General features: G+C 36.0%; 1 protein-coding gene across 1 annotated transcript in view; it reads left to right on the top strand.

Moving 5' to 3' along the window:
* NIN (ninein) overlaps positions 1–12,547 on the top strand; it is a 100,124-nt gene that overhangs the window by 74,926 nt on the left and 12,651 nt on the right. Inside the window, 7 exon segments of the mRNA XM_059914202.1 lie at positions 61–186; positions 295–364; positions 2,414–2,629; positions 5,401–5,514; positions 8,439–8,561; positions 10,947–11,060; positions 11,866–12,012. Coding sequence (XP_059770185.1) covers positions 61–186; positions 295–364; positions 2,414–2,629; positions 5,401–5,514; positions 8,439–8,561; positions 10,947–11,060; positions 11,866–12,012 — 910 coding nt within the window.

Raw genomic sequence — 12,547 nt, 5'->3', positions numbered from 1 at the left:
CCAAAGATGCCAGATGACTGCCTTGTTACAACTATTTTTTTTAAAATCTCTGTACTTCAGATATGAATCTGAGAAGCTTCAAGAGGAAAATTCTATTTTGAGAAATGAAATTACTACTTTAAATGAAGAAGACAGCATTTCTAACCTGAAATTAGGGAAATTAAATGGATCTCAGGAAGAAATGTGGTAAGACATATATTTAAATGTTCTTAAGGCATTTTTGTGAGGACTAAAACTATTTAACTTCAACTGTTAAAGCCTAACTCTTAAGTTATATTTTCATTGTCCCTTTAGGCAAAAAATAGAAACCGTAAAACAGGAAAAAGCTGCAGTTCAGAAGATGGTTGAAAATTTAAAGAAACAGGTAAAGAGAGAATATTTCCCAATGTTTCCTGATTCTAAAATTTTCTTTTTTTAAATTTGAAATTTACAGCACATGCTACTGGAAACGTAGCTAATAATGGTAAGGTTGTAAATCCTGAGTTTCAAAATGGAAACTCACCTCATGCTAATTCTAAACTAGGTTTCTATTTTTTGTGAATATAATAACGTATATATTATTTCTAGACTCTGGTGCTGAATACTAGCTTTATAATCAGTGGGAGTGGGGAGGTGATAACCTCTAAAACTGAACCTGTGAAATACTAGCTCTATGCAGCCTGTGGTTTTGTTTTGTTTTGTTTTGTTTTTAATTAGATTCAGTTGTGCTCTTTGTAGCAGATGGCTTTTTAAAAAAATATTTATTTATTTATTTTGGCTGCGCCAGGTCTTAGTTGCAGCACACGGGATCTTTGTTGCAGCACGCGGACTCCTTAGTTGCAGCATGCATGCAGTATCTAGTTCCCCGACCAGGGATCGAACCAGGGCCCCCTGCATTGGGAGTGCACAGTCTTATCCCCTGGACCACCAGGGAGGTCCCCACATGTGGTTTCGATTCATGTTAGCTCCTTCCTCTTTCCTCACCACAATTAAAAGCAGAAAGTTAAGAACAGCATTTTACAGATATAGAATACTAGTTAATCCGTGTATATTTTCACAGAATTATGATTTATTTAGATAGCTTGTGCCGTTCAATGCCCAATTTGTATAATCTCAACAATATGCAATTGTGTGGGGGAAAAGCCATTTGAGAATCTATCTGAAACAGTCAAAAGACAAGGACATCCTGGGAAAAGACTATTTTCAGCGCTTGAAATAGACAAGGTGTTAACGTCCAAAATATATTCTGTACTCTTACAAACAAATTGCAAAATGCAGTAGAAAAGTGAATAATTTATATGATTGGTCAAGTCAGAAAAAAAGAAGAGAACATATAAAAAGATGGTTAGCTTCATTAGTAATTAGGGAAGGGCAAATTAAATGAGTTTCTTTTTTTCACCTGTCAGATTAGCAAAAATTAAAGATTGATCTTGTCTAGTATTAAAAAGGGAATGAGGAAATGAATATACTCATACATTGTTGATAGGACTATAAGTTGGTAGTCTGTGAGGAAGACATTGTGGGGATATCGATCAAAACAGTAATGTATATGCACACCTTCTAACCCAGCAGCCCTACTTCCAAAAATAAGATCCTAAATACAAAATGCTACCATGTGTAAATGAATTTTCCAAAAGATTTTGTTTCTTCATAATTAAAAGAAAGAATGATAATAAACCTATATGTCCATCAGTGTGGGAATGGATAAATGCAGTATGGAATGTCTTGATACATGGAATACCCTATAGCAGGGGTTCCCAACCCCGGGGCCGCAGACCACTACTGGTCCGCAGCCTGTTAGGAACCGGGCCACACAGCAGGAGGTGAGCGGCGGTCGAGAGTGAAGCTTCATCTGCTGCCCCCCATTGCTCCCCATCACTCGCGTTACCGCCTGAACCATCCCCCTCCCCCACCCCTCCCCAGCCCAGGTCCGTGGAAAAATTGTCTTCCATGAAACCGGTCCCTGGTGCCAAAAAGGTTGGCGACCGCTGCCCTACAGACACTAAAAATATAGCATGTGGTGGTTTCTGAATGCATCGATTTGGAAAGATAAGAGTCTGTAAGATATTATAAGTGGAAAAAGCAGACTATCCGAACATCTGAAATAATGCAAATTTTTGTTCTAAAGAAGGAAAAAAACTATACATATATAGGTCTGTATATGCATAGAAAACAATCTGTAGGGATACGTACCCAGCTGTGAACAGTGGCTACCCCTGTGGGGTACTCTGTGGACAGAGTGTCTATCATTTCTTCATACTCTTCTGAACTGATTGACTTTGTAATAATGAGTATGTATTTTTTCTGCTATTAAATGTGTGTGTGTGTGTGTGTGTATAACTTTACATAGAGAGGGTAAAACAACTAGTCTCTAAATATATTTTTAGCAGAAGTAGGATAACTAGTTTTTAAGACTTATTTCAATTTTAATTAGATTTCAGAATTAAAAACCAAAAACCAACAGTTGGATTTGGAAAATATGGAGCTTAGCCAAAAGAATTCTCAAAATCAGAAAGAACTGCAAGAAGTTAATCAACGTCTGGCAGAGATGCTAAGTCAGAAGGATAAAGAGCCAGGACACAGTACATGTGAGGAATGGGAACAAGAGAAGTCTAATCTAAAAGAAGAACTGGAACACTGTAAAGTGCAGGTATGGTCTACAGCCACTCTACAGCCTTTCTGGAGGAAATCCCAGTAAATAAAAGAAATGCTTATATTTAATTTCTTATACATAAAGTCCTAATTATTAAAACAGTGTGGTGTTCGCACATGAATAGACAGATAAGTGGAAGAGAAAGTCTAAAATTAGACCCAAATACATATGGAAAATTAGTATGTAACAAAGGTAGCTTCTCAAATCACTGGGGTAAAGATGGACTTTTTAATAAGTGGTGCCTAGATAACTGGGTAGACAATTGAAAATAAAATTAGATCCATATCTTATACCATACATAAGGGTAAATTCCAATTGGATTAGGAGTCTAAATATAAAAGGTAAAACATACAAGTACTAGTAGAAACCGGGCAAATTCATCTTTAGGCTTGGTGTAGAGAAAGGCTACGTAACGATGACTCATAAACTAGAGGCAAAAAATGACCTGATTAAATTTTTAAAATTTTTGCATGACCAAGAAAATACCATAAACAAAGTCAAAAGACAGCTCACAAACTGGGAGAAAATATTTGCATCATATACCACCAAGAGTGGAGCTAATATCCCTACTATGTAAAGAACTCTTAAAAGTCAAATGGCTTAGGAGCAAAATCTGATAGCCAAATGGGAAAAAATACATGAACAAAAATTCACACACACAAAAAAGAGATAAAAATGGCCCTCAAACCCTGAAAAAATGTTCAAAATTACTCAGAATTAGAGAAATGCAAATAACACTGATATCTCATTTCTCACCTATGAGATTGGCAACAATTTAAAAATATAACAACATATTCTGTTGGCAAGGGTTTGGGAAAACAGGCACTTTCATACATTGCTGGTGGAATATAAACTGATATTGTATTTCTGGAAGGAAATTTTGGCAAACCTAACAAAATTACATACGTACTTACCTTTTGTCCTAGCAATCTGACTTCTAGGAATTTACCCTAAAGATATTCCTCTAAAAATATGAAAATTCACCGCAAAGGGTTGGTTATTCATTGCAGCATTGTTTGTAACTGCAAAATATTGGAAACAACCTATATGCCCATACATCGGAGAGTTTTTGGATAAATATGATGGGTATAGCCACACCATGCAGTAGTATTATACAGCTATAAAAAAAGAAAAAGAAAGAATGGACAAATGAGAAAGATCTCTTGGTGTGGAATGATTTCCAGGACATACTGTTAGGTGAAAAAAGAAGAGCTCAAAAGAGTATCTAAGATAGTATGTCTCCGTCCATGTAAGAAAGAAGGGGATATTAGACAATACACATGTATTTGTGTAAAAGAAATTTATGTAAAGAAATATGGGAATGATAAACCAGATAACTAAAGAGATGGTTACCTATAGAGGGCGAGTGGGGAAGGGATGGAAGAGAGGAATGGGAATGTGATAGAAGGAATGAGGAAGGGAGTGACACTTCTGAGAACATTTTCACATAGCTCTGACGCTTAGAACCATAGTAATGTTTTACATACTCTTCGCATACCCCCTCAAATAAACACACAATTAAAACCAATCCAAAAAACAAAGATGGGGGGGATACTAAAATGGAACACAAACACTAACAAATGAACCTAACTCTATTGTAAATGGATAACATAGCTACAATGTGGAAGAAAATAAGTAATTTAGAAATTAGTATCTTGACTGTATATGGTAGGGTTAAGACAAAAAGAAGTGTACATAAAGGCAATAATAATCTAGTCAGTAAATGTGTTTCTCATGGGGGTGTATGTTAGTAATTCTGGAACTACTCTGCATATACTAGAATTGAACAAATAAGTAAACGTATTGTAGATAATAAGAACTGCATTTCTCATTTTTGGAAAAGGAAGTTGCAAGTGGGGAAACTGAAAAGGCTAAAATGAACCCTCTGAGATTGGATTGGAATTTGAGGTATTAGTATAAACTCGTATTTCTTAATATATAGACAGATAGATCGATACAGAGATGTAGATGTGTGTATGTGGATCGAGTACCCAGATCGTGGTTTCTAAACACTATTCTCGTATAAGAGGAGCCCGGGCTACTTGGAAAAATGATTGCTCCCAAGGCTGGGGCAGGGTCAATTCAAGATGAGCCTGGAACATCTCATGGTGTCAGAAAGAAAAAGGTGCCCCCCAAAAGATGGGGCATGTCAAAAGGACAGGGCACAACCTGAAGAAGCTCCTAATGGCCAAAGCTGGAATAATTTGATCAACAAAATAAAGCATAGCATAAAATAAGTATAATTATAAAATGCAAAATAAAATAAATATCTATAGGTCCATACTGTTATAAAAAAAATTGAATACATAAATAACGGGGGGGAGAAATAACAGCTCTTCCTTGCAAGATAATTCCAATTAATAAATGTAGGAAGAAAGAAGGAAATAGAAAGTCTTCATTAGGCAAACACCAGAGTAGTAATTGTTGTAGATAAAATCCACTGATAGACACTAAAATCAATAAGCAAAAGCTTAAGGAAAAACACTATTTGCATGGTCTCAAAGCATCTCCCCCCACAGAAAGATAGTAACTTTACAGTGAAGAAATCTTCAAAAACGAACTTAGAAATCACGTTCATGCCATTTTAGTGGAAAGTCTATTAAAAGATAGTTTTGGTTAGTTCCACTGAGTGTAAGGACAAATGATCTTAAATAGTGTGTGACTGAATTTATACTAGTGTTTCCTTAATGCTGCCTTTTGTGAACTTACTAAGTTTCCCCAGGCTAAATGAATATGTGTATTATATGACTTTTTAAATTTTTTCTTAGTCTTCCACTTTAGTGTCTTCTCTGGAGGCAGAACTTTCTGAAGTTAAACTACAAATTCATATTGTGGAACAGGAAAACCTCCTTCTCAAAGATGAACTGGAGAAAATGAAACAAGTAAGATCGTGTGTTGCTTAGGTGGGGACAGGGGGTATGGGGGGGGCTCATAGAATAATATGCACCTGATGGTCTGACTTTTCTAGCCACCAAATGTCCTTTTTACTGAGTCCTGTTAACTAGCTTATTACTTAGTAAAGTTGAGGGCTTGCAGTACAAGTCTATTTATAAGGGCTCCTATTGCTAATTCTCTAAATGTTGTTCTAGTTATGTAACTTACATGTTGTAGACTGACATTCTGTTACTATAAATGAACCATAACCACTTCAGTTTAAGAAATTTGTTGCTGTACCTTCTCCCGGCCAGGTTTTAAATAATATAAATTTGTCTAAAAAGATGGTGACTTTCTTACTCATAACTTTAATATCTATTCACCCAGATTTGTGAGACACAGATGAAGCTGGTCCCTCATCATCCCTTTTTCTCATAGTGAGTTTGAGGCATCTATCTTGGGCAGAAGAGTAGATTCTAGAACATTATCAGGGATGCAGTCTCACCTATGAATTTGGCTTTAAGAAGCACATTTCAAAGTTTCAAACAAAGACCTAATTTTAAGTATAAAAGAGGGTTCACCTTAATATATTCTGAACGTTGTCCAATTTTATTCTTTATTCTGAATTTTTCAATGAGCACATGAATCCCTCAGTTTGAGCAATTCTGATTTATACTAGGAGAATTTAGTTTTTCCATTTTATTTATTTGCTTCACCAAAGGATTACTTTAATATTATGATATCCTTAGATTATAAAATTCTCTTAACACCTATTCAGCCTATGAGCATGAAGGTGTCCTTCTCTGAATGCTGAGTCTGTACCACTGAGTGTGTTATGTTCATGTTGATTCCTAATTGACACCTGTAAGTCTTGATTTCCTAATAGGATTATAAGACTCTCAGGGAATTTGTATCTCTTACACTGCCTAATACAGTACTGGTACCCGATAGGTGCTTTATAAGAACCTTTTCAAGTCAGATGCTGGTATGCAAAGTTTATCTGTTCTGCCATAGCAGAAGCTGTCTGTCCATATAAACATTCCAGAAGTTAAAAGGCTCTTCTGTGGTATATAAGTATTCCAGAGCTGTTATTACTAAATTCATCCTAATTAACTTGGGCATACTTTTCTCTATCATTTTCTGTCTGTTGTTCAACCTTTCAGATGATAATGGTGGACTCCAAATCCATAGCATGGGAAATGTATGCTTTGTGATTTTGCCAAGCTAGGGATCAGAAGAAAAGAAGCCGAGTTGGGAGTAAAATAATATGATGAGGACATCATTTGGCACATTTTTATTGCTTTTTTTTTTTGAAGCATTGATATAAATAGTGAGATGGAAAAACAGTGAGCCCTTTTGATTTTGGTGGGCAGTTGTTCAAGGCACCTGGACTCTTGGATCACAAGAGTTAAGATGGTGTCAGCCCATTGTTGCTTCCATACAGCTTGGACCTAGAAAGCCTGTGCTTCTCTGTATGACATAATAATTTCTTGTTCACAAAACATTTTTATTTGTATTATCTGTTGCACTGAAAAGAAACACGAATAGCATCAGCAGTAGTCACATACCAGTCTGTAGACACCCAAAATGATACCAGGCTTTGTGAGGGTCTGGAGATGGGGTAGTGAGCAAAGGAAAAAAGGCCTTTGTTAACCAATGCCCAGGTTCTTTACACTTTCCTTCATCCTTCTGGCTTGTTTAGATTTGTAAATTATGCTGGATTTGCTGCCAGTTGAAGACAAGATTCAATCCTTAAAGTCTATTTTGTCATACTATTCCTAAAGCTAAATGTAATAGAACTTCAGGTAAAAAGTTGAAAGATGGCCATAAAATCATAATGACAATAAATAATTGAAAATTGAAAGCCAAGTGAAGTAGAGGGAAATTGAAAACATATGAACTATGGGAAGGGTTAAGAAGTGTAAGAAACAATCAGTCTCCTTAAAGCAGTGGTTGTGGGGAGGTGGAAATTGCTCCCCCACCCCAAGACATTTAGCAATGTCTGGGGACATTTTGGGTTTTCACACCCAGTGTATGGGGAGGCAGGCTGTGCTACTGGAATCTAACAGGTAACACCAGAGATGCTGCTAACCATCCTACAGTGCGTAGGACAGTCTCCCACAGCAAGGAATTACCTGCCCCCAAATGTCAGTAGTGCTAAGGCTGATGATGAAAAGGAACAAAAAGTTTTCGGTTTGCCTTGATGCCATAAAGTGCAGAGGAAGAAGCCAGTGTGTCCACACCAGCAACCTTTTTCTTAGCAAGTCAATTTAGGCATATTCCAAAGGGAAGGGTATGCAGAACGAGCTGAAAAACACTGCTTGATTTATCTTTAAACTTTTGCCCTTGGGACTTCCCTGGTGGCCCAGCGGTGAAAGACTTCGTGCTCCCAATGCAGGGGGCCCGGGTTCGATCCCTGGTCAGGGAACTAGATCCTACATGCCGCAGCTAAGACCCAGCACAGCCAAATAAATAAACAAATATTAAAAAAAAACCAAAAAACTTCCCCTTTTGTTGGTTAATACATTGTACTTGGTTGATGCCAATTCCATAGTCTTGATTGAAAAAGATTTTTTTCTAGTTAAAAAGGCATGGGGAAAATGTTTTGTGCTATATGTACACAAGTTAAATTGATGACAGAATGGCAGTATGTTATTTATTTTATCCTGAAGGTAAAACAGAAAGCTAGGACCATTACTTAATGTCTGGTTGATTTTGTCTAAGCAGACATTTCGGCAGTCAGTTGGAGAATAGAGAGAAGCCAGCAGGGAACGTTTTGTTAAAGTTAATTATAGTCCCCTAGAGTTTATATGTCCTCGGAAATATCTACAGATAGGGAAACAGCAGCAGCCATGAAAATGTCCTGTTTATAAATACATCTTTTTAAATACAACCATGAGACGTGATGGGTGGGCTTGTTTATCTCTTACAGCTGCACAGATGTCCCAATCTCTCTGACTTCCAGCAAAAAATTTCTAGTATTCTAAGCCACAATGAAAAACTGCTGAAAGAAAAGGAAGCTCTAAGTGAAGAATTAAATAGCTGTGTTGATAAGGTAGTAAAAATAAGACTTTTTTACCATCATTGGACATTGTGTACCATAATGAGCATTTCTCTAATGCCAGTGGCACGTGGGGGGCTACATGTTAGCCTAAAAGTCTCCTAGAACAGTATTTTGTGACCTTAGAGCTCCTGAAGCCATGATTTTTTTTTCTTTTATTGAAGTATAGTTGATTTACAATATTGTGTTAGTTTCAGGTGCATAGCAGAGTGATTCAGTTATACGTGTATGTGTGTGTGTGTACTTCTTTTTTTCCATTCTTTTCCATTATAGATTATTACAAGATATGGAATATAATTCACTGTGCTATACAGTAAATCCTTGTTTATTTTAGATATGGTAGTGTATATCTGTTAATCCCATACTCTTAATTTATCCCTCCCTCCTCCTCCTCTTTTGGTAACCATAAGTGTGTTTTCTATGTCTGTGAGTCTGTTTCTGTTTTGTAAATAGTTCATTTGTACCATTTGTTAGATTCCAGATATAAGGGATATCATGTAATATTTGTCTTTCTCTAACTGACTTCACTTAGTATGATAATCTCTAGGTCCATATTGTTTCATTCTTTTTTATGGCTGAGTAATATTCCACTGTGTGTATGTATCTTCTTTATCCATTCATCTGTCAGTGAACACTTAGGTTCCTTCCATGTCTTGGCGGTTGTAAATAGTGCCGCTATTAACATTGGGGTGCATATATCTTTTTTAATTAGAGTTTTTGTCTTTTCTGGATATATGCCCAGAAGTGGGATTGCAGGATCATATGGTAACTCTATTTTTAGTTTTTTAAGGAACCTCCATACTGTTCTCCATAGTGTCTGCACCAATTTCCATTCTCACCACAATGAAGGAGGGTTCCCTTTTCTCCACCCCCTCTCCAGCATTTATTATTTGTAGACTTTTTGAAGATGGCCATTCTGACTGGTATGAGGTGATACCTCACTGTAGTTTTGACTTGCAGTTCTCTAATTATTAACAATATTGAGCATCTTTTCATGTGCCTGTTGGCCATCTGCATGTCTTCTTTGAAGAAATGTCTGTTTAGGTTTTCTGCCCATTTTTTGATTTGGTTGTTTGGTGTTTTTGTTTTTTTGTTCTGTTTTGATATTTAGTCGTATGAGTTGTTTATATATTTTGAAAATTAATCCCTTGTTGGTCACATCGTTTCTGCATGTTTTCTCCCAGTCTTCAAGTTGTCCTTTTGTTTTGTTGATGGTTTCCCTTGCTGTGCAAAAGCTTTTAAGTTTAATTAGGTCCCATTTGTTTATTTTTGCTTTTATTTCTTTTGCCTTGGGAGACTGACCTAAGAAAATATTGCTGCAATTTATGTCAGAGAATGTTTTGCCTATGTTCTCTTCTAGGAGTTTTATGGTGTCATGTCTCATATATACGTCTTTAAGCCATTTTGAGTTTATTTTTGTGTATGGTGTGAGGGAGTATTCTAACTTCATTGTTTTACATGTAGCTGTCCAGCTTTCCCAATGCTGCTTATTGAAAGAGACTCTCTTTTCTCCATTATATATTCTTGCCTCCTTTGTCCAAGATTAAATGACTGTAGGTGTGTGGGTTTATTTCTGGACTCTATTCTGTTCCATTGATCCGTATGTCTGTTTTTGTGCCATTACAATACTGTTTTCATTACTATAGCTTTGTAGTATTGTCTGAAGTCTGGAAGGGTTATGTCTCTAGCTTTGTTCATTTTTCTCAAGGTTGCTTTGGCAATTTTGGGTCTTTTGTGGTTCTATATAAATTTTAGGATTATTTGTTCCAGTTCTGTGAAAAATGTCATTTGATAGGGATCACATTAAATCTGTAGATTGCTGAAGCCATGATTTTAACAGGAGTCTAGATTAGTTGTTTAATAAATATATTATTAAGTACGGTAATATAAAGTTTGTCTTATTTTAATAAGTAACTATGCTACTTAATATATATTATTCAAATATATCACTATTCTACTTATATATAATATAAATAATATATTATGTATTTAATAATCTGAAATCCATTACATAGACACTTTTTTTTCTACTGTATTTTCCCTAGCAAATCCAAAAACACTGCCTTTGTGCCACCTGCCTTAATAGGCATTCCATATTTTCCTATTATGGCACATTCTTGGGATTTCTAATTGCCTTCCAGCCCACCATGTCTCACCCAAAAACATGAGGCAATGAGAAGGAAAAATTGAAATCCCCAAAGAGAAGAGACTCAAAATTAAAGGTACAAAGGGAGTCAAGGAAATGTCTCTCTTTTACCTTGTCTTGATCCCCTATGTAGAGAGATGGTACTTGATCTTTTCAGTATAAGTGAAGGCATGTGAAATGAGGCTAGACATGTTTGTAGAAATGCTGTTACCTCTTTTCTTTTCCTGAATCAGTTGGCAAAATCAAGTCTTTTAGAGCACAGAATTGCTACTATGAAGCAAGAACAGAAGTCTTGGGAACACCAGAGCGAAAGCTTAAAATCACAGCTAGTGGCTTCACAGGAAAAGGTATGTGGACAATTCTTATTTCATCTGCACAGTTAATATTTTCCTGTATCTCCCAGCAGAACTCCAAGTGGAAAGAATGTTCCAGGTGGATGTGGTCTAAGAGGGCTCAGAATGATTTAATTTAACTAATATTTGACACGTTACAGTGTAGTAAAATAATTTGAACAATGTTTCTCCCGAAGTTCATTATTATGAAATAATCATAAGATTATCTCATCATTATGAGATTACTTATTTATGAAAGCTTGAGAATAGTGTGTAAAAATGACTGCTTATTTCTAATTTAGAATTAGGATTTCTAAGGCAGGTTCATGCCCTATTATAGTTAAAGCTCTCTATTAACATTCTGTTTACCAATTTAAATTTTTTAAAATTGAAATATATATGAGCTGTTAGCGTGGAGTAGCATTCTACAAAGATATGTTTTTATTTTCATCTAAGAGGTCCTTTACAAACCAACATCACAGTCTAAAACATAATTTCTACAAAGTTCAGTAAAATCATCTGTCGTGATGCCAGTTGGTATTCCTTGGTTCTGTAAGATATCACTTGGTAATATACCAGATGACTATACCAACAATACCTTGCTCTAGGCATAGTTCATTATTGTCCTAAATATAACTTAACACCCTGTAAAGATACATAATATCCTAGATTTGCACTGAACAACTGAAAAGACCTGGATATAGTAAGTAGAAGCAGAAGGGACGTTGGAGTTCTCTTGTCTTAGCTCATTCATACATGGACATGCTATAGGTGAGACCATGAGGATTTGTCACAGTGTATGACTGTTCTCATGATGCAGGTTCAGAATTTAGAAGACACCCTGCAGAATGTAAACCTGCAAATGTCCCGAATTAAATCTGATCTACAAGTGACTCAGCAGGAAAAGGAGGCTTTAAAACAAGAAGTGATGTCTCTACACAAGCAACTTCAGAATGCTGGTGACAAGGTAATTTCTTTTCTTCTTTATTGAGATATAACTTTATATAGTAAAGTGCATAAATTTTAAGTCTATAACTTGATTGTTTTTACACACATATATGTATGTATACGTAAATATACACAGTTATAGGTAAAATGTATATGTATGTTTGTCTTTGTGTAACCACCAACTAGCTCAAAATAAAGAACATTTCCAGGACCCAGGAGGCTCTCTTGTGTCCCCTTCAGTTGATAACCCCAAGGGAACCACTTCTCTACCTTCTGCCACCATAGGTTAGGGATGCTTGTTTCTGAACCTCACGTAAATGGAACCATAGTGACAAGGTAATTGTGCAAGTCAGAAGACCATGGCTGAGTTGTTTTGTAGTATTAAAACAAAAACATTTTGATGTTGTAGAAAGTAAGTCTCATTTTAATGTATCACAATGCTGTTTCATCTGTGTGCAAATAAATTAAGAACAATGTATGTATGTCAGTCTTGGGTAGATGTTAAGACTTTGTCCTACCATAAAAGTAGGTACTAAATTCAGCTACTTTATCTC

Source organism: Balaenoptera ricei, chromosome 2 (genome assembly GCF_028023285.1).
Source record: "Balaenoptera ricei isolate mBalRic1 chromosome 2, mBalRic1.hap2, whole genome shotgun sequence".
Taxonomy (NCBI): domain Eukaryota; kingdom Metazoa; phylum Chordata; class Mammalia; order Artiodactyla; family Balaenopteridae; genus Balaenoptera; species Balaenoptera ricei.
The sequence above is the reverse complement of the archived record's forward strand: the minus strand, read 5'-3'. Positions and strand labels throughout refer to the sequence as shown.